The sequence below is a fragment of the Phyllobates terribilis genome, unplaced genomic scaffold (assembly GCF_046119375.1).
Source record: "Phyllobates terribilis strain yellow unplaced genomic scaffold, ASM4611937v1 Scaffold_7__3_contigs__length_470593459, whole genome shotgun sequence".
Lineage (NCBI taxonomy): Eukaryota > Metazoa > Chordata > Amphibia > Anura > Dendrobatidae > Phyllobates > Phyllobates terribilis.
The window spans coordinates 61,456,487-61,480,400 of NW_027362767.1; the positions used below are offsets into that span (position 1 = coordinate 61,456,487).

General features: G+C 49.9%; 1 protein-coding gene across 1 annotated transcript in view; it reads left to right on the plus strand.

Annotated features, from left to right (window-relative positions):
* The window catches only part of ADSS1 (adenylosuccinate synthase 1), a 96,972-nt gene that overhangs the window by 65,045 nt on the left and 8,013 nt on the right, over positions 1-23,914 (plus strand). The window contains exons 6-10 of the mRNA XM_073637510.1: positions 18,332-18,439; positions 18,737-18,818; positions 19,059-19,185; positions 21,505-21,659; positions 23,773-23,897. Of these exons, the coding sequence (XP_073493611.1) occupies positions 18,332-18,439; positions 18,737-18,818; positions 19,059-19,185; positions 21,505-21,659; positions 23,773-23,897 (597 nt within the window). The remainder of the gene's footprint in view (positions 1-18,331; positions 18,440-18,736; positions 18,819-19,058; positions 19,186-21,504; positions 21,660-23,772; positions 23,898-23,914) is intronic.

A 23,914-nucleotide genomic window follows, 5' to 3' on the forward strand; every position in this document is an offset into this window, starting at 1 on the left:
TCTGTTCGACACTCGGTACTCTGTTTGACATTCGGTACTCTGTTCGACACTCGGCACTCTGTTCGAGACTCGACACTCTGTTTGACACTTGTCACTAAGTACGACACTTGTCACTCTGTTCGACACTCGGCACTATGTTCAACACTCTGTTCGACACTCGTCACTCTGTACGATACTTGTCACTTTGACCGACACTCGGTACTCTGTTTGACATTCGGTACTCTGTTCGACACTCGTGACTCTGTTCGACACTCGGCACTCTGTACGACACTCAGCACTCTGTACGACACTCGGCACTCTGTACGACACTCGGCACTCTGTACGACACTCGGCACTCTGTACGACACTCGGCACTCTGTACAACACTCGGCACTCTGTACGACACGCGGCACACCGTACGACACTTGGCACTCTTTTCGACAATCTGCACTCTGTACGATACTTGTCACTCTGTACGATACTCGTCACTCTGTATGACACTCGTCACTTTGACCGACACTCGGCACTCTGTTCGACACTTGGCAGTCTGTTCAACACTCGTCACTCTGTACGACACTCGGTACTCTGTTCGACTCTCGTCACTCTGTACGACACTCGTCACTCTGTTCGACACTCGTCACTCTGTTCGACACTCATCACTCTGTACGACACTCGGTACTCTGTTCGACATTCGGTACTCTGTTCGACACTCGGCACTCAGTACGACACTCGTCACTCTGTTCGACATTCAGCACTCTGTTTGACACTGGGCACTCTGTTTGATACTGGGCGCTCTGTTCGACGCTTGGCACTCAGTACGACACTCGTCACTGTAGACATTCGGCACTCTGTACGACACTCGGCACTCTGTACGATACTCGGCACTCTTTTCGACACTCTGCACTCTGTACGATACTCATCACTCTGTACAACACTCGTCACTTTGACCGACACTGGTCACTCTGTTCGACACTCGATACTCTGTTCGACACTCGGTACTCTGTTTGACATCCGGTACTATGATCGGCACTCTGTTCAACACTCTGTATGACACACGGCACTCTGTTTGGCACTCTGTTCGACAGTCGGCACTCTGTTCGACAATCGGCACTCTGTATGGCACTCGGCAGTCTGTACGACACTGGGCACTCTGTACGACACTGGGCACTCTGTTCGACACTCGTCACTCTGTTCGACACTCGTCACTCTGTTCGACACTCGACACTCTGGACGACACTCGGCACTCTGTTTGACATTAAGCACTCTATATGATCCTCAGCACTCTCTACGATACTCGTCACTCTTTTCGACACTCGGCACTGTGTACGATACTCGTCACTCTGTATGACACTCGGCACTCTGTTCGACACTCTATTCGACACTCGGCACTCTGTTCGACACTCTGCACTCTGTTTGACACTTGTCACTAAGTACGACACTTGTCACTCTGTTCGACACTCTGCACTCTGTTCGACACTCTGTTCGACACTCGGCACTCTGTACGATACTTGTCACTTTGACCGACACTCGGTACTCTGTTTGACATTCGGTACTCTGTTCGACCCTCGTGACTCTGTATGACACTCGGCACTCTGTACGAGACTCAGCACTCTGTTTGACACTCGGCACTCTGTACATTAGGCACTCTGTACGGCACTCTGTACAACACTCGGCACTCTATACGACACGCGGCACACTGTACGACACTTGGCACTCTGTATGACACTCGGCACTCTTTTCGACACTCTGCACTCTGCACGATACTTGTCACTCTGTACGATACTCGTCACTCTGTATGACACTCGTCACTTTGACCGACACTCGGCACTCTGTTCGACACTCGGCAGTCTGTTCAACACTCGTCACTCTGTACGACACTCGGTACTCTGTTCGACATTCGGTACTCTGTTCGACACTCTTCACTCTGTACGACACTCGTCACTCTGTACGACACTCGTCACTTTGTTCGACACTCGTCACTTTGTTCGACACTCGTCAATCTGTTCGACATTCGGTACTCTGTTCGACACTCGTGACTCTGTACGACACTCGGCACTCTTTTCGACACTCTGCACTCTGTACGATACTCGTCACTCTGTACAACACTCGTCACTTTGACCGACACTGGTCACTCTGTTCGACACTCTGTACTCTGTTTGACATCCGGTACTATGATCGGCACTCTGTTCGACACTCTGTATGACACACGGCACTCTGTTTGGCACTCTGTTCGACAGTCGGCACTCTGTTCGACAATCGGCACTCTGTACGGCACACGGCACTCTGTTCGACACTGGGCACTCTGTTCGACACTCGTCACTCTGTTCGACACTCGGCACTCTGTTTGACATTAAGCACTCTGTATGATCCTCAGCACTCTGTATGATCCTCAGCACTCTGTATGATCCTCAGCACTCTGTACGATACTCGGCACTCTGTTCGACACTCGGCACTATGTTCGACACTCGGCACTCTGTTCGACACTCGGCACTCTGTTCGACACTCGGCACTCTGTTTGACACTTGTCAGTCTGTTTGACACTTGTCACTAAGTACGACACTTGTCACTCTGTTCGACACTCTGCACTCTGTTCGACACTCTGTTCGACACTCGGCACTCTGTACGATACTTGTCACTTTGACCGACACTCGGTACTCTGTTTGACATTCGGTACTCTGTTTGACATTCGGTACTCTGTTTGACATTCGGTACTCTGTTCGACACTCGTGACTCTCTATGACACTCGGCACTCCGTACGACACTCAGCACTCTGTTTGACACTCGGCACTCTGTACATTCGGCACTCTGTACATTCGGCACTCTGTACGACACTCTGCACTCTGTACGACACTCGGTACTCTGTACAACACTCGGCACTCTGTACGACACGCAGCACACTGTACGACACTTGGCACTCTGTATGACACTCGGCACTCTTTTCGACACTCTGCACTCTGCACGATACTTGTCACTCTGTACGATACTCGTCACTCTGTATGACACTCGTCACTTTGACCGACACTCGGCACTCTGTTCGACACTCGGCAATCTGTTCAACACTCGTCACTCTGTACGACACTCGGTACTCTGTTCGACTTTCGGTACTCTGTTCGACACTCGGCACTCTGTTCGACACTCGGCATTCTGTTCGACACTCGGCACTCTGTTCGACACTCGGCACTCTGTTCGACACTCGGCACTCTGTTCGACACTCGACACTCTGTACGATACTTGTCACTTTGACCGACACTCGGCACTCTGTTCGACACTCGGCACTCTGTTTGACACTTGTCAGTCTGTTTGACACTTGTCACTAAGTACGACACTTGTCACTCTGTTCGACACTCTGCACTCTGTTCGACACTCTGTTCGACACTCGGCACTCTGTACGATACTTGTCACTTTGACCGACACTCGGTACTCTGTTTGACATTCGGTACTCTGTTTGACATTCGGTACTCTGTTCGACACTCGTGACTCTGTATGACACTCGGCACTCCGTACGACACTCAGCACTCTGTTTGACACTCGGCACTCTGTACATTCGGCACTCTGTACATTCGGCACTCTGTACGACACTCTGCACTCTGTACGACACTCGGTACTCTGTACAACACTCGGCACTCTGTACGACACGCAGCACACTGTACGACACTTGGCACTCTGTATGACACTCGGCACTCTTTTCGACACTCTGCACTCTGCACGATACTTGTCACTCTGTACGATACTCGTCACTCTGTATGACACTCGTCACTTTGACCGACACTCGGCACTCTGTTCGACACTCGGCAATCTGTTCAACACTCGTCACTCTGTACGACACTCGGTACTCTGTTCGACTTTCGGTACTCTGTTCGACACTCGGCACTCTGTTCGACACTCGGCATTCTGTTCGACACTCGGCACTCTGTTCGACACTCGGCACTCTGTTCGACACTCGGCACTCTGTTCGACACTCGACACTCTGTACGATACTTGTCACTTTGACCGACACTCGGTACTCTGTTTGACATTCGGTGCTCTGTTCGACACTCGTGACTCTGTATGACACTCAGCACTCTGTACGACACTCAGCACTCTGTACGACACTCGGCACTCTGTACGACACTCGGCACTCTGTACGACACTCGGCACTCTGTACAACACTCGGCACTCTGTACGACACGCGGCACACCGTACGACACTTGGCACTCTTTTCGACAATCTGCACTCTGTACGATACTTGTCACTCTGTACGATACTCGTCACTCTGTATGACACTCGTCACTTTGACCGACACTCGGCACTCTGTTCGACACTTGGCAGTCTGTTCAACACTCGTCACTCTGTACGACACTCGGTACTCTGTTCGACTCTCGTCACTCTGTACGACACTCGTCACTCTGTTCGACACTCGTCACTCTGTTCGACACTCATCACTCTGTACGACACTCGGTACTCTGTTCGACATTCGGTACTCTGTTCGACACTCGGCACTCAGTACGACACTCGTCACTCTGTTCGACATTCAGCACTCTGTTTGACACTGGGCACTCTGTTTGATACTGGGCGCTCTGTTCGACGCTTGGCACTCAGTACGACACTCGTCACTGTAGACATTCGGCACTCTGTACGACACTCGGCACTCTGTACGATACTCGGCACTCTTTTCGACACTCTGCACTCTGTACGATACTCGTCACTTTGACCGACACTGGTCACTCTGTTCGACACTCGGTGCTCTGTTTGACATCCGGTACTATGATCGGCACTCTGTTCGACACTCTGTATGACACACGGCACTCTGTTTGTCACTCTGTTCGACAGTCGGCACTCTGTTCGACAATCGGCACTCTGTACGGCACACGGCACTGTGTACGACACTCGGCAGTCTGTACGACACTGGGCACTCTGTACGACACTGGGCACTCTGTTCGACACTGGGCACTCTGTTCGACACTCGTCACTCTGTTCGACACTCATCACTCTGTTCGACACTCGACACTCTGCACTCTGTTTGACATTAACCACTCTGTATGATCCTCAGCACTCTGTACGACACTCGTCACTCTTTTTGTCACTCGGCACTCTGTACGATACTCGTCACTCTGTATGACACTCGGCACTCTGTTCGACACTCTATTCGACACTCGGCACTCTGTTTGACACTCTGCACTCTGTTTGACACTTGTCACTAAGTACGACACTTGTCACTCTGTTCGACACTCTGCACTCTGTACGATACTTGTCACTTTGACCGACACTCGGTACTCTGTTTGACATTCGGTACTCTGTTTGACATTCGGTACTCTGTTCGACACTCGTGACTCTGTATGACACTCGGCACTCCGTACGACACTCAGCACTCTGTTTGACACTCGGCACTCTGTACATTCGGCACTCTGTACGACACTCTGCACTCTGTACGACACTCGGTACTCTGTACCACACTCGGCACTCTGTACGACACGCAGCACACTGTACGACACTTGGCACTCTGTATGACACTCGGCACTCTTTTCGACACTCTGCACTCTGCACGATACTTGTCACTCTGTACGATACTCGTCACTCTGTATGACACTCGTCACTTTGACCGACACTCGGCACTCTGTTCGACACTCGGCAATCTGTTCAACACTCGTCACTCTGTACGACACTCGGTACTCTGTTCGACTTTCGGTACTCTGTTCGACACTCGGCACTCTGTTCGACACTCGGCATTCTGTTCGACACTCGGCACTCTGTTCGACACTCGGCACTCTGTTCGACACTCGGCACTCTGTTCGACACTCGGCACTCTGTTCGACACTCGACACTCTGTACGATACTTGTCACTTTGACCGACACTCGGTACTCTGTTTGACATTCGGTGCTCTGTTCGACACTCGTGACTCTGTATGACACTCGTGACTCTGTACGACACTCAGCACTCTGTACGACACTCGGCACTCTGTACGACACTCGGCACTCTGTACGACACTCGGCACTCTGTACAACACTCGGCACTCTGTACGACACGCGGCACACCGTACGACACTTGGCACTCTTTTCGACAATCTGCACTCTGTACGATACTTGTCACTCTGTACGATACTCGTCACTCTGTATGACACTCGTCACTTTGACCGACACTCGGCACTCTGTTCGACACTTGGCAGTCTGTTCAACACTCGTCACTCTGTACGACACTCGGTACTCTGTTCGACTCTCGTCACTCTGTACGACACTCGTCACTCTGTTCGACACTCGTCACTCTGTTCGACACTCATCACTCTGTACGACACTCGGTACTCTGTTCGACATTCGGTACTCTGTTCGACACTCGGCACTCAGTACGACACTCGTCACTCTGTTCGACATTCAGCACTCTGTTTGACACTGGGCACTCTGTTTGATACTGGGCGCTCTGTTCGACGCTTGGCACTCAGTACGACACTCGTCACTGTAGACATTCGGCACTCTGTACGACACTCGGCACTCTGTACGATACTCGGCACTCTTTTCGACACTCTGCACTCTGTACGATACTCGTCACTCTGTACAACACTCGTCACTTTGACCGACACTGGTCACTCTGTTCGACACTCGGTGCTCTGTTTGACATCCGGTACTATGATCGGCACTCTGTTCGACACTCTGTATGACACACGGCACTCTGTTTGTCACTCTGTTCGACAGTCGGCACTCTGTTCGACAATCGGCACTCTGTACGGCACACGGCACTGTGTACGACACTCGGCAGTCTGTACGACACTGGGCACTCTGTACGACACTGGGCACTCTGTTCGACACTGGGCACTCTGTTCGACACTCGTCACTCTGTTCGACACTCATCACTCTGTTCGACACTCGACACTCTGCACTCTGTTTGACATTAACCACTCTGTATGATCCTCAGCACTCTGTACGACACTTGTCACTCTTTTTGTCACTCGGCACTCTGTACGATACTCGTCACTCTGTATGACACTCGGCACTCTGTTCGACACTCTATTCGACACTCGGCACTCTGTTTGACACTCTGCACTCTGTTTGACACTTGTCACTAAGTACGACACTTGTCACTCTGTTCGACACTCTGCACTCTGTACGATACTTGTCACTTTGACCGACACTCGGTACTCTGTTTGACATTCGGTACTCTGTTCGACACTCGTGACTCTGTATGACACTCGGCACTCTGTACGAGACTCAGCACTCTGTTTGACACTCGGCACTCTGTACATTCGGCACTCTGTACGGCACTCTGTACAACACTCGGCACTCTGTACGACACGCGGCACACTGTACGACACTTGGCACTCTGTATGACACTCGGCACTCTTTTCGACACTCTGCACTCTGCACGATACTTGTCACTCTGTACGATACTCGTCACTCTGTATGACACTCGTCACTTTGACCGACACTCGGCACTCTGTTCGACACTCGGCAGTCTGTTCAATACTCGTCACTCTGTACGACACTCGGTACTCTGTTCGACATTCGGTACTCTGTTCGACACTCGTCACTCTGTACGACACTCGTCACTCTGTACGACACTCGTCACTTTGTTCGACACTCGTCACTTTGTTCGACACTCGTCACTCTGTTCGACATTCGGTACTCTGTTCGACACTCGTCACTCTGTACGACACTCGTCACTCTGTTCGTCACTCGGCACTCTTTTCGACACTCTGCACTCTGTACGATACTCGTCACTCTGTACAACACTCGTCACTCTGACCGACACTGGTCACTCTGTTCGACACTCGGTACTCTGTTTGACATCAGGTACTATGATCGGCACTCTGTTCGACACTCTGTATGACACACTGCACTCTGTTTGGCACTCTGTTCGACAATCGGCACTCTGTACGGCACACGGCACTGTGTACGACACTCGGCAGTCTGTACGACACTGGGCACTCTGTTCGACACTGGGCACTCTGTTCGACACTCGTCACTCTGTTCGACACTCGTTACTCTGTTCGACACTCGGCACTCTGTTTGACATTAAGCACTCTGTATGATCCTCAGCACTCTGTATGATCCTCAGCACTCTGTACGATACTCGTCACTCTTTTCGACACTCGGCACTCTGTTCGACACTCGGCACTCTGTTTGACACTTGTCAGTCTGTTTGACACTTGTCACTAAGTACGACACTTGTCACTCTGTTCGACACTCTGTTCGACACTCGGCACTCTGTACGATACTTGTCACTTTGACCGACACTCGGTACTCTGTTTGACATTCGGTACTCTGTTCGACACTCGTGACTCTGTATGACACTCGGCACTCTGTACGACACTCAGCACTCTGTACGACACTCGGCACTCTGTACATTCGGCACTCTGTACGACACTCGGCACTCTGTACGACACTCGGCACTCTGTACGACACTCGGCACTCTGTACAACACTCGGCACTCTGTACGACACGTAGCACACTGTACGACACTTGGCACTCTGTATGACACTCGGCACTCTTTTCGACACTCTGCACGATACTTGTCACTCTGTACGATACTCGTCACTCTGTATGACACTCGTCACTTTGACCGACACTCGGCACTCTGTTCGACACTCGGCAGTCTGTTCAACACTCGTCACTCTGTACGACACTCGGTACTCTGTTCGACATTCGGTACTCTGTTCGACACTCGTCATTCTGTACGACACTCGTCACTCTGTTCGACACTCGTCACTCTGTTCGACACTCGTCACTCTGTACGACATTCGGTACTCTGTTCGACATTCGGTACTCTGTTCGACACTCGTCACTCTGTACGACACTCGTCACTCTGTACGACACTCGTCACTCTGTTCGACACTCGTCACTCTGTTCGACACTCGGCACTCTGTTCGACACTCGGCACTCTGTTCGACACTCGGCACTCTGTTCGACACTCTGTTCGACACTCGGCACTCTGTACGATACTTGTCACTTTGACCGACACTCGGTACTCTGTTTGACATTCGGTACTCTGTTCGACACTCGTGACTCTGTAGGACACTCGGCACTCTGTACGACACTCGGCACTCTGTACGACACTCGGCACTCTGTACGACACTCGGCACTCTGTACAACACTCGGCACTCTGTACGACACGCGGCACACCGTACGACACTTGGCACTCTTTTCGACAATCTGCACTCTGTACGATACTCGTCACTCTGTATGACACTCGTCACTTTGACCGACACTCGGCACTCTGTTCGACACTCGGCAGTCTGTTCAACACTCGTCACTCTGTACGACACTCGGTACTCTGTTCGACACTCGTCACTCTGTTCGACACTCGTCACTCTGTACGACACTCGTCACTCTGTTCGACACTCGTCACTCTGTTCGACACTCGTCACTCTGTTCGACACTCGTCACTCTGTACGACACTCGGTACTCTGTTCGACACTCGTCACTCTGTTCGACACTCGTCACTCTGTACGACATTCGGTACTCTGTTCGACACTCGTCACTCTGTACGACACTCGTCACTCTGTACGACACTCGTCACTCTGTTCGACACTCGGCACTCTGTTCGACACTCGGCACTCTGTTCGACACTCGGCACTCTGTTCGACACTCGGCACTCAGTACGACACTCGGCACTCAGTACGACATTCGGCACTCTGTTCAACACTTGCCACTCTGTTCGACACTCGGCACTCTGTTGGATACTCGGCACTCTGTTCGATTCTCTGCACTCTATTCGACACTTGGCACTCTGACACTTGTCACTCTGTTTGACACTTATCACTCTGTTTGACACTCGGCACTCTGTATGACACTCGGCACTCTGTATGACACTCAGCACTCTGTACGACACTCGGCACTCTGTTCAACACTCGGCACTCTGTACATTCGGCACTCTGTACATTCGGCACTCTGTACACACGGCACTCTGTACGACACGCAGCACACTGTACGACGCTTGGCACTCTGTATGACACTCTGCACTCTGCACGATACTTGTCACTCTGTACGATACTCGTCACTCTGTATGACACTCGTCACTTTGACCGACACTCGGCACTCTGTTCGACACTCGGCAGTCTGTTCAACACTCGTCACTCTGTACGACACTCGGTACTCTGTTCGACATTCGGTACTCTGTTCGACAATCGGCACTCTGTTCGACAATCGGCACTCTGTTCGACACTCGGCACTCTGTTCGACACTCGGCACTCTGTTCGACACTCGACACTCTGTTTGACACTTGTCACTCTGTTCGACACTCGGCACTCTGTTCGACACTCTGTTCGACACTCGGCACTCTGTACGATACTTGTCACTTTGACCGACACTCGGTACTCTGTTCGACACTCGTGACTCTGTTCGACACTCGTGACTCTGTTGGACACTCGGCACTCTGTACGACACTCAGCACTCTGTACGATACTCGGCACTCTGTACGACACTCGGCACTCTGTACGACACTCGGCACTCTGTACGACACTCGGCACTCTGTACGACAACCGGCACACCGTACGACACTTGGCACTCTTTTCGACAATCTGCACTCTGTACGATACTTGTCACTCTGTACGATACTCGTCACTCTGTATGACACTCGTCACTTTGACCGACACTCGGCACTCTGTTCGACACTTGGCAGTATGTTCAACACTCGTCACTCTGTACGACACTCGGTACTCTGTTCGACACTCGTCACTCTGTTCGACACTCGTCACTCTGTACGACACTCGTCACTCTGTTCGACACTCGTCACTCTGTTCGACACTCATCACTCTGTACGACACTTGGTACTCTGTTCGACATTCGGTACTCTGTTCGACACTCGGCACTCAGTACGACACTCGTCACTCTGTTCGACATTCAGCACTCTGTTTGACACTGGGCACTCTGTTTGATACTGGGCGCTCTGTTCGACGCTTGGCACTCAGTACGACACTCGTCATTGTAGACATTCGGCACTCTGTACGACACTCGGCACTCTGTACGATACTCGGCACTCTTTTTGACACTCTGCACTCTGTACGATACTCGTCACTCTGTACAACACTCGTCACTTTGACCGACACTGGTCACTCTGTTCGACACTCGATACTCTGTTCGACACTCGGTACTCTGTTTGACATCCGCTACTATGATCAGCACTCTGTTTGGCACTCTGTTCGACAGTCGGCACTCTATTCGACAATCGGCACTCTGTACGGCACACGGCACGGTGTACGACACTCGGCAGTCTGTACGACACTGGGCACTCTGTACGACACTGGGCACTCTGTTCGACACTGGGCACTCTGTTCGACACTGGGCACTCTGTTCCACACTCGTCACTCTGTTCGACACTCGTCACTCTGGACGACACTCGGCACTCTGTTTGACATTAAGCACTCTGTATGATCCTCAGCACTCTGTACGATACTCGTCACTCTTTTCGACACTCGGCACTCTGTAAGATACTCGTCACTCTGTATGACACTCGGCACTCTGTTCGACACTCTATTCGACACTCGGCACTCTGTTCGACACTCTGCACTCTGTTTGACACTTGTCACTAAGTACGACACTTGTCACTCTGTTCGACACTCTGCACTCTGTTCGACACTCTGTTCGACACTCGGCACTCTGTACGATACTTGTCACTTTGACCGACACTCGGTACTCTGTTTGACATTCGGTACTCTGTTCGACACTCGTGACTCTGTATGACACTCGGCACTCTGTACGAGACTCAGCACTCTGTTTGACACTCGGCACTCTGTACATTCGGCACTCTGTACGGCACTCTGTACAACACTCGGCACTCTGTACGACACGCGGCACACTGTACGACACTTGGCACTCTGTATGACACTCGGCACTCTTTTCGACACTCTGCACTCTGCACGATACTTGTCACTCTGTACGATACTCGTCACTCTGTATGACACTCGTCACTTTGACTGACACTCGGCACTCTGTTCGACACTCGGCAGTCTGTTCAACACTCGTCACTCTGTACGACACTCGGTACTCTGTTCGACATTCGGTACTATGTTCGACACTCGACACTCTGTACGACACTCGTCACTCTGTACGACACTCGTCACTTTGTTCGACACTCGTCACTTTGTTCGACACTCGTCACTCTGTTCGACACTCGTCACTCTGTTCGACATTCGGTACTCTGTTCGACACTCGTCACTCTGTACGACACTCGTCACTCTGTTCGTCACTCGGCACTCTTTTCGACACTCTGCACTCTGTACGATACTCGTCACTCTGTACAACACTCGTCACTCTGACCGACACTGGTCACTCTGTTCGACACTCGGTACTCTGTTTGACATCCGGTACTATGATCGGCACTCTGTTCGACACTCTGTATGACACACGGCACTCTGTTTGGCACTCTGTTCGACAGTCGGCACTCTGTTCGACAATCGGCACTCTGTACGGCACACGGCACTGTGTACGACACTCGGCAGTCTGTACGACACTGGGCACTCTGTTCGACACTGGGCACTCTGTTCGACACTCGTCACTCTGTTCGACACTCGGCACTCTGTTCGACACTCGGCACTCTGTTTGACATTAAGCACTCTGTATGATCCTCAGCACTCTGTATGATCCTCAGCACTCTGTACGATACTCGTCACTCTTTTCGACACTCGGCACTCTGTTCGACACTCGGCACTCTGTTCGACACTCAGCACTCTGTTCGACACTCGGCACTCTGTTCGACACTCGGCACTCTGTTCGACACTCGGCACTCTGTTCGACACTCGGCACTCTGTTCGACACTCGGCACTCTGTTCGACACTCGGCACTCTGTTTGACACTTGTCACTAAGTACGACACTTGTCACTCTGTTCGACACTCTGCACTCTGTTCGACACTCGGCACTCTGTACGATACTTGTCACTTTGACCGACACTCGGTACTCTGTTTGACATTCGGTACTCTGTTCGACACTCGTGACTCTGTATGACACTCGGCACTCTGTACGACACTCAGCACTCTGTTTGACACTCGGCACTCTGTACATTCGGCACTCTGTACGACACTCGGCACTCTGTACAACACTCGGCACTCTGTACGACACGCAGCACACTGTACGACACTTGGCACTCTGTATGACACTCGGCACTCTTTTCGACACTCTGCACGATACTTGTCACTCTGTACGATACTCGTCACTCTGTATGACACTCGTCACTTTGACCGACACTCGGAACTCTGTTCGACACTCGGCAGTCTGTTCAACACTCGTCACTCTGTACGACACTCGGTACTCTGTTCGACATTCGGTACTCTGTTCGACACTCGTCATTCTGTACGACACTCGTCACTCTGTTCGACACTCGTCACTCTGTTTGACACTCGTCACTCTGTTCGACACTCGTCACTCTGTACGACATTCGGTACTCTGTTCGACACTCGTCACTCTGTTCGACACTCGTCACTCTGTACGACACTCGTCACTCTGTACGACACTCGTCACTCTGTTCTACACTCGGCACTCTGTTCGACACTCGGCACTCTGTTCGACACTCGTCACTCTGTTCGACACTCGTCACTCTGTTCGACACTCGGCACTCTGTTTGACATTAAGCACTCTGTATGATCCTCAGCACTCTGTATGATCCTCAGCACTCTGTACGATACTCGTCACTCTTTTCGACACTCGGCACTCTGTTCGACACTCGGCACTCTGTTCGACACTCGGCACTCTGTTCGACACTCGGCACTCTGTTCGACACTCGGCACTCTGTTTGTTTGACACTTGTCAGTCTGTTTGACACTTGTCACTAAGTACGACACTTGTCACTCTGTTCGACACTCTGCACTCTGTTCGACACTCTGTTCGACACTCGGCACTCTGTACGATACTTGTCACTTTGACCGACACTCGGTACTCTGTTTGACATTCGGTACTCTGTTCAACACTCGTGACTCTGTATGACACTCGGCACTCTGTACGACACTCAGCACTCTGTTTGACACTCGGCATTCTGTACATTCGGCACTCTGTACGACACTCGGCACTCTGTACAACACTCGGCACTCTGTACGACACGCAGCACACTGTACGACACTTGGCACTCTGTATGACACTCGGCACTCTTTTCGACACTCTGCACGATGCTTGTCACTCTGTACGATACTCGTCACTCTGTATGACACTCGTCACTTTGACCGACACTCGGCACTCTGTTCGACACTCGGCAGTCTGTTCAACACTCGTCACTCTGTACGACACTCGGTACTCTGTTCGACATTCGGTACTCTGTTCGACACTCGTCATTCTGTACGACACTCGTCACTCTGTTCGACACTCGTCACTCTGTTCGACACTCGTCACTCTGTACGACATTCGGTACTCTGTTCGACACTCGTCACTCTGTACGACACTCGTCACTCTGTTCGACACTCGGCACTCTGTTCGACACTCGTCACTCTGTACGACACTCGTCACTCTGTTCGACACTCGGCACTCTGTTCGACACTCGGCACTCTGTTCGACACTCGGCACTCTGTTCGACACTCGGCACTCTGTTCGACACTCGGCACTCTGTTCGACACTCGGCACTCCGTTTGACACTCGGCACTCCGTTTGACACTCGGCACTCAGTACGACACTCGGCACTCAGTACGACATTCGGCACTCTGTTCAACACTTGCCACTCTGTTCGACACTCGGCACTCTGTTGGATACTCGGCACTCTGTTCGATTCTCTGCACTCTATTCGACACTCGGCACTCTGACACTTGTCACTCTGTTTGACACTTATCACTCTGTTTGACACTCGGCACTCTGTATGACACTCGGCACTCTGTATGACACTCAGCACTCTGTACGACACTCGGCACTCTGTTCAACACTCGGCACTCTGTACATTCGGCACTCTGTACATTCGGCACTCTGTACGACACTTGGCACTCTGTTCGACACTTGGCACTCTGTTCGACACTTGGCACTCTGTTCGACACTTGGCACTCTGTTCGACACTCGTCACTCTTTTCGACACTTGGCACTCTGTTCGACACTTGGCACTCTGTTCAACACTTGGCACTCTGTTCGACGCTCGGCACTCTGTACGATGCTCGGCACTCTTTTCAACGCTCTGCACTCTGTACGATACTCGTCACTCTGTATGACACTCATCACTTTGACCAACACTCGGCACTCTGTTCGACACTCGTCACTCTATACCAGACTCGTCACTCTGTACCAGACCCGGCACTCTGTACGACATTTGGCACTCTGTTTGACACTTGTCACTCTGTTTGACACTTGTCATTCTGTTTGACACTTGGCACTCTGTTTGACACTCGGCACTCTGTTTGACACTCGGCACTCTGTGTGACACTTGTCACTCTGTTTGACACTTGTCACTCTGTATGACACTTGTCACTCTGTATGACACTCGGCACTCTGTTCGACACTCAGCACTCTGTTCCACACTCGGCACTCTGTACGACTCTCGGCACTCTGTTCGACACTCGTCACTCTGTTCGACACTCGGCACTCTGTTTGACACTTGTCACTCTGTTCGACACTCGTCACTCTTTTCGACACTTGGCACTCTGTTCGACACTTGGCACTCTGTTCAACACTTGGCACTCTGTTCGACGCTCGGCACTCTGTACGATGCTCGGCACTCTTTTCAACGCTCTGCACTCTGTACGATACTCGTCACTCTGTATGACACTCATCACTTTGACCAACACTCGGCACTCTGTTCGACACTCGTCACTCTATACCAGACTCGTCACTCTGTACCAGACCCGGCACTCTGTACGACATTTGGCACTCTGTTTGACACTTGTCACTCTGTTTGACACTTGTCATTCTGTTTGACACTTGGCACTCTGTTTGACACTCGGCACTCTGTTTGACACTCGGCACTCTGTACGACACTCGGCACTCTTTTCGACACTCGACACTCTGTACGATACTTGTCACTCTGTACGATACTTGTCACGCTGTACGATACTCGTCACGCTGTACGATACTCGTCACTCTGTACGACACTCGGCACTTTGACCGACACTCGGCACTTTGACGGACACTCGGCACTCTGTTCGGCACTCTGTACGACACTCGTCACTCTGTTCGACACTCAGCACTCTGTTCGACACTCAGCACTCTGTTTGACACTCGGCACTCTGTTTGACACTCGGCACTCTTTTTGACACTGGGCGCTCTGTTTGACACTGGGCGCTCTGTTTGACACTGGGCGCTCTGTTTGACACTGGGCGCTCTGTTTGACACTGGGCGCTCTGTTTGACACTGGGCACTCTGTTTGACACTGGGCACTCAGTACGACACTCGTCACTGTAGACATTCGGCACTCTGTTTGACACTCAGCACTCTGTTTGACACTCGGCACTCTGTTTGACACTGGGCGCTCTGTTTGACACTGGGCGCTCTGTTTGACACTGGGCGCTCTGTTTTACACTGGGCGCTCTGTTTGACACTGGGCGCTCTGTTTGACACTGGGCGCTCTGTTTGACACTGGGCACTCTGTTTGACACTGGGCACTCTGTTTGACACTGGGCACTCTGTTTGACACTGGGCACTCTGTTTGACACTGGGCACTCTGTTCGACACTTGGCACTCAGTACGACACTCGTCACTGTAGACATTCGGCACTCTGTTCGACATTCGGCACTCTGTTCGACTCTTGGCACTCTGTTCGACACTTGGCACTCTCTACGACACTCGGCACTCTGTACGATACTCGGCACTCTTTTCGACACTCTGCGCTCTGTACGATAGTTGTCACTCTGTACGACACTCGTCACTCTGTACGACACTCGTCACTTTGACTGACACTCGGTACTCTGTTCGACACTCGGTACTCTGTTCGACACTCGGTACTCTGTTCGATATCCGGTACTCTGTTCGACACTCTGTTCGACACTCGTTACTCTGTTCGACACTCGTCACTCTGTTCGACACTCGGAACTCTGTTCGACACTCGGCACTCTGTTCGGCACTCTGTATGACACTCGGCTCTCTGTTCGACAGTCGGCTCTCTGTTCGACAGTCGGCACTCTGTTCGACACTCGGTACTCTGTTCAACACTCGTCACTCTGTTCGACACTCGATACTCTGTTCGACACTCGGCACTCTGTTAGACACTCGGCACTCTGTTAGACACTCGGCACTCTGTTAGACACTCGGCACTCTGTTCGACACTCGGTACTCTGTACCACACTCGGCACTCTGTATGACACTCTGAACAGTGCGGACATCCCTCATACATAGCCGGTATATGTAGCCAATAGAAATCGGGATCGAGTGGGCTCCCCTGAGAGCAGAGGACTCCGGCAGTTGCTCTGGTTCACCTGGTGCAGCTGGTGGTCCAGCAATGTGAGACACTCCGCACAGTGTGAGACACTCCGCACAGTTAAGTTCTTCACTATTAGGCTGTCTGATTAAGTGAATACATTTAGACTAAATAGAAATCTATGTAATGATAAGTGTGGTAGTTCCTACAGTGTAACATTACTTTACTTTACACTCCACGAGTGTGAGGCACTCTGCTCAGGGTGAGACACTCTGCTCAGCGTGAGACACTCTGCTCAGCGTGAGACACTTTGCTCAGCATGAGACACTTTGCTCAGCGTGAGACACTTTGCTCAGCGTGAGACACTTTGCTCAGCGTGAGACACTCGGCACAGAATGAGACACTGCATTCATAGTCGTCTATGGGATTGCTGGAGGCGGCCAAGCGCATTACTTTGCTCATTGTACACTTCAGAGCCCTGTTCTTGGAATCAGATGCGGTCCCAAAGGTGGAACCCCCTGTGATCAGCAACTAATCGCCTTTCCTGAATATAGGTGGTACATTGCTAAGTTGGGATAACCTTAAATAGAGGAGACTCTCCTCAAATAGAAAGAGCAGATAAAGTGACCATTTGTTTCTTAGGAGGACCTAGAATAGCTACGCATTACATGGATAGCTCACTGACTCCAGTGTGATGTGTGGTAATGCTTCATTTGCCCTTTGGTGGCGCTGCAGGGAAATGTTACACTTTTTTCACAAATTACTAAGGATCAGAACAGTGGAACAACCTGTAATCAGCTAAAAAAGGGGTACAATAAAAGAAGTATTACTATTGGATCTGACTACAAGGGGATTATATGTAGTCTGTAGCCATATAAACACAAAGATCTGCATAGGAGCCATAGATGCAAAATCCATTGTACAAATAGAGGCTGACTGTCCTTCCCTTGGTAGGAACCGTAGGCAGATATGCAGTGTCCATGACATTATAATAGGATTTATATCCATTTGCATTTATATAATTTCTATATAATTTATAATTAATATTAAATAGTCAACAAAGCGAAATATAGAAAAGAAAAAAATGTGAGGAATATATAACAAATGTTCTAATTCTCCCATCTTTTTTGCTGTAGCATAGGCACTACGAAGAAAGGCATTGGACCAACGTACTCATCAAAAGCCTCACGCACCGGTCTCCGAGTCTGTGACCTTCTGTCAGACTTTGATGAGTTTTCATCCAGGTATGGGCAATCGTGCTACCTTATTATTATTTTTGCGGAATGATTTAGGTACAGCAACAAAACGCCGACGTACGGTACATTACAGAAGCTTCTTATCAGACATCAAGAAGCAAGTATGGATGTAGGATTGTGGTTGTCCGAGGTCAGAAAAAAGGGTCTTCTTCACTCTGGTCTATAGGCTGGGACTGATAGTGAAGCTTCTCACACTTGACATCTATCTATTATCTCTCAGTTTGTGAGATGTGTATCGTCTCATCAGTTCTTGATTCTGGGATCATCAAATGTTCTATTTTGTAGGTTCAAAAACCTGGCACATCAGCATCAGTCCATGTTCCCAAATCTGGAGGTGGATATAGAAGGGCAGCTTAAGAAACTGAAGGTAAGGCGAAGCTCTATATATAGTATGCGAAGCTCTGTATATAGTATACAGGCTGCCACAAACGGCCACAGCAAAGAATGTGATTTCCCCAAAATCCAGTAACCTATAATAATCTACTCATCATGGGATGGATTATAACTGTATCATAACATCCTGTAATATCATAGTTACACTGACTCTCTAAACTAATAGACCATCCTGTACCACTCATTTCCTCTGTCATTTTCTCTAACGTTCTAGATGTATGCTGAAAAAATCCGGCCGATGGTTCGAGATGGTGTATACTTCATGTACGAAGCCCTTCATGGATCTTCCAAGAAGATTCTGGTGGAAGGAGCAAATGCTGCCCTACTTGACATTGACTTTGGTTGGTAAATCCAAATTAGATAAAGAGATAGATATATATATACAGTATATATGGGATAGATAGATAGATAGATATGGGATAGATGGATTTGATAGATATATACAGTTGATAGATAGATGGATAGATAGATATATAGATAGATAGATAGATATGAGATGGATAGATATGGGATAGATAGAGGGCTGTATAGATAGATACTATAGATAGATATGAGATAGATAGATAGATATGAGATAGATAGATAGATAGATAGATAGATAGATAGATAGATAGATAGATAGAAAGTTACTTTACTTTTTTGTTGCATTTTGCACATAATATTTTTGGAACTGTATTTGCATCATTGATGATCTATTGTAGAGAGGAATTTCAGAGAGCAGAAATAATGAGCTGATTTGTCCCGATCTCTCGGCTGTGGGGTCATCGGTGTGTGGCAAAGAGAACAAGTAAAATCACAGCGTAGACTAATATAATAAATTAAATAATGGCGATTAAACAATGGATCTACTTAATGAGTAGAAAGCTGTTCTGCAGTAATTAGCTGGTGGGTCGGACATATTGTGTAGTATCAGGACTGTAATTATTGGATTCTTTTATTCATTAATTTCAGGCTTCACACAGACTCATTGTCACGGCGGCGGTAGCTGATTAAACGCACTCAACGCTAATTGGGTTAAATTAATTTATTGATGCCGTCAACTATTCATAGAAAGCGAATGTTCACAAAAGATAATTACAAAGAAAAGCCTGATCTAATCCGGACCTATTAAGGGGCATTTCCAACAATGTACATGGATGACCTGGATGACCCGAGCCTAAGGTCCCCATACACATTGGATTAAAGTCAGCCGAACCTGCCCATGTCAGCGGGAACGGCCGGACACCTAATGTGGTGGGTGATGAGGATCGGCTGGATAGAATCCCAATCCCGAGCCTTATTTTTCTCCAGGTAGATAAGCCGCTGAGAGATGAAACTAGGAGCAAATTACTCCTCTCTCCCCATAGAGAATGCAGAAATGATCGGCCGAGCTGAGCTTTCATGTGTGCAGAGGAGTCAGGATAGAAAACCATCAGCCAAACGAGTGTGAGTGTGTATGGGCACATGCAGACCAAAAGGTTCCACAGTATGTTCTTGGTGTGGTGCTTTCCACCTCCAAACTTCAATTTTAAAGGCCCCCGTACACAACAGATAAAAGTTAGCCAAAGTTTCCGATTTTAGCGGGATCGGCTAACCATCCCAAGTAGTTGATACATGAGCTGTCATCCTAATGATAATTTGGCCAACAGCTGTTTCTCATGCATGGCTAACGTAAGAATAAATGCACTTCACTGGGGGGACCCATGTTGCATTTTTTTGATATTGGACCCAGGTTGAACTTCCTCTGTCCCTCACCATTTTTCTACGTCTACATCTCTAGCTCATCAGGAACTGCTAAAATCCCTCATGATCTTTTGAGGGTCCCCTCAATAGGTTTCCATAATGTATGAACTGCAGCAGCCCTCCAGTTTGTGACCCCCTATTTGCAGCAGCTCTCCAAATAGAGGGGGCTCTGAACAATTTGCTCTATATAACCTACTAGGAAACCTATTTTTTGGTTACACCCCTTTAAGAGACCCACCTAGACTTATGCACAGTGAAACTCCAAAAGACCACCAATTTAAGAAAACTGCCCCCTTATCTAGGCAGGATTCAGATTTGCACTTCTATCATATAATATGCACTTTTTAAAGGGAATCTGTTGGCAGGATTTCATCCCCCCCAAACTATTTATATGCGCATGTAGTTTTTTTTTAAAGAGCCGTCCAATAATAACTTTATATAGCCGGTCCTTTCCTGAATTACTGAGAAATCAGCGTTTAATTGGATAAGTAAATGAGGCTGAAGAGCTATGGTAGATCGGAAACATCTGTCACTCCAGCTCTATTCCCTGCCCCATGCTGCATCCTCCTGCTTGACTGACAGCCTCTATGCTGTGTGACTTCAGGCAAAGGGGACATTAGTGAAACAGGAGGTGGTGGCGCGGGCGGAAAAAGAGCTGGAGTGACAGAGGATTCAGATCTACCATAGCACTTCAACCTAATTTACATAACCAATCAAACACTGATTTCTCAGTAAAGGAGTAATGGACTGGCCATGTAAAGGTATAGTTGGACTTGCCTTTAAAAGAGCTACACGTGCACATAAATAGTTGGGGGGTGAGATCCTGCTGACAGATTCCCTTTTATGCAATTTTGGTGAAGTGTCTCAAAGAGGTTGCACTGTATGTTTTTGATTTAAATTTTTGCTCTTCACCCTAATGCGCCCCCCCCTATCTGCAGGTACATACCCTTTTGTGACATCATCAAATTGTACAGTGGGAGGCGTCTGCACTGGACTTGGAATCCCCCCTCAGAATATAGGGGACGTCTATGGTGTGGTGAAAGCGTATACCACAAGAGTCGGCATAGGAGCCTTCCCAACAGAACAGATAAATGTGAGTTCTCTGAGACCCCCTATTGCATGTCAACGGACAACCCCATACTTCCAGGGATCAGCTACAATGCTGTCCGATTGCCTTATTAAAACTGCAGCTACCGGGAGAAAATGAACTTATTTCCTCCCAGGAGCCGCCGGCTTTCAGTTATAGAGGCGTGCCCAGAGTGGCTACAGGCATCGCTCAGTACACACGCCCCGGCACTTTGATTGACAGCTTGTGGTGCAGCACATCTGTGGAGGGAGACCTCTGAAATAAATGACTGGGGCGTGCTTACAGTCACTGTCTACTGAGTGATGACTGAAGTCACTCTGGGCACGCCTCTATGACTGAAAGCTGGAGGCTGCCAGGAGGAATAAAGTTTACTTTCTCCTGTTGGCCAGGCTTTCAGTAAGGCAGCCGGGTAGTATTGGGAGTCTATTAACCTGTAAATTAACCGTATATCTGCAGGTTAATAGCCTTTGGAACATGACAGGTTACATTTAAATAAATTAGTTGAGGCGTTGTTCTAAGCACCATGCTTCTGTTGGCCAAGACAGAAGATGTCCTAGTTATGAGCAATGGGCAAGCATTGGGCCAAAGATGAGCTGACCATGGCTTTGGGCAGCCAAAAGGGCTTTATGTCTGGAAGAGCTTCATAGTGAGTTTAGAGGTCAAATATTCATGGCATCATGATATATCCTATTTTAAGCCACTGTTTCTGTATTTTGCACTGGTAAGGACTATCGCCCATGGACCATCTTCATGGACATGTGATAGAAGGGTTTGGTCTCTTCGCAATGTTCCTTCTATGAATGGAGGTGTATGACGCGCCCCCTGGGCCTGTGCTGTGCAGGGGGATACCCGAAGCCGGATCGCTGGGGGTTGTAGTCCTCCGTGGCGGTGACCCGGTCCGTGCCCAGGGCGGTCAAACCAGTGGCAGTCTATTGGTGTTATAATAAGTGTCCGACTACGCCACCCGTGGATTGCGGTCAGTGGGGACCGCCGCTGCGCTGCAGACCGCTGAGGCTGATGTAGTTTGCGCAGCCGAGTATGGGATAACTCCCCACGGGAGAAGTATTGCCTCAGGGCAGCTAGTGTGGATGATGGGAGTGATGGTGTGAGCGTCCCAGTACTAATGGTGCTGGTGCGGCGATGAAACACAGAGACATGTGGTTGCAGTTTCCAATGCTTTACTCACAGTTCTTTACTGGTCCTAGTCACCTCGGTACCGGCAGTGACTGCCCAAGCCGTGCTGCGTCCACCAGGCAAGGGGCTCGACCAACTCCCAGGCAATTCCAGAGTGTGGCACAGGGCTCCCTTCTCTTCCTTTCTCTGGCCGTGCCCCACCGGTGACTCTACGTTTGTCCGGCTGCCTCGGGCCTTCTCTGGGCACGCTGATCTCTGCGTCCCTGACCCTATGTGGTGTGCCTTCCTGGTAGGTGTAGTGAGGGGTCGCACCGAGATATAGTCACGACCGCCAGTCTTTGGCTGAGGATTAGTCGCCTCCACCAATTTGGGATCCGGTACCCTGTTCTGCCAACCCGTCACCCGCAATCTCCTGGGTCCTTAAGGTTCCTTCTGCCTTCGTGTCTCTGGGCCTCTCTTGGTGTTCTGTTTCTTTCTTCCTTTCCTTTCTGTTCCTGTCTTTTCTGCTGGCTCTGGCCTCACAGGCTAGGCCCGCCTCCGGAGCAGAGCTCCACAGAGGCCCTGCTCTGTCACTTCCTCTCTCAGACTGAACACTGTTCTAAGATGGTGCCCACCTTATATACCTCCCTCTATGTGTGAGCCCAGGTGACTAGCAACCAATGGGCTCCTACCTTTGCCCAGAGACCCACCCCTATCTGCTCCTACAGCACTGGGTGTTCCACCCCTCCCTCCCCACTCCAGCCAGGGACAGATGCTGTCGTGCCTGCACTTCTGTCCAGTGGGAGCACCGTTGACCTGTCCCTCGGAAATGGGGTGTGTGTGTTGCATGCAGCTTACTGAGCCCTGGTCCATACTCCATCCTTACCCGGGAGTGGAATACCACACCTCTGGTTTGAGGTGCAATACCCCTGTAGCAGCCGAGCCCTCGGGGTGCTACATGTAGACTATTTACTCACTGAACACCTTGCTCTTTCTTCTTTCCAAGGAAATCGGTAACCTTCTTCAGACTCGTGGTCACGAATGGGGAGTAACCACAGGCCGGAAAAGGAGATGTGGTTGGTTAGACCTGATCATTTTAAGATATGCCCACATGATCAACGGCTTCACTGCGTAAGTCAATCAATACA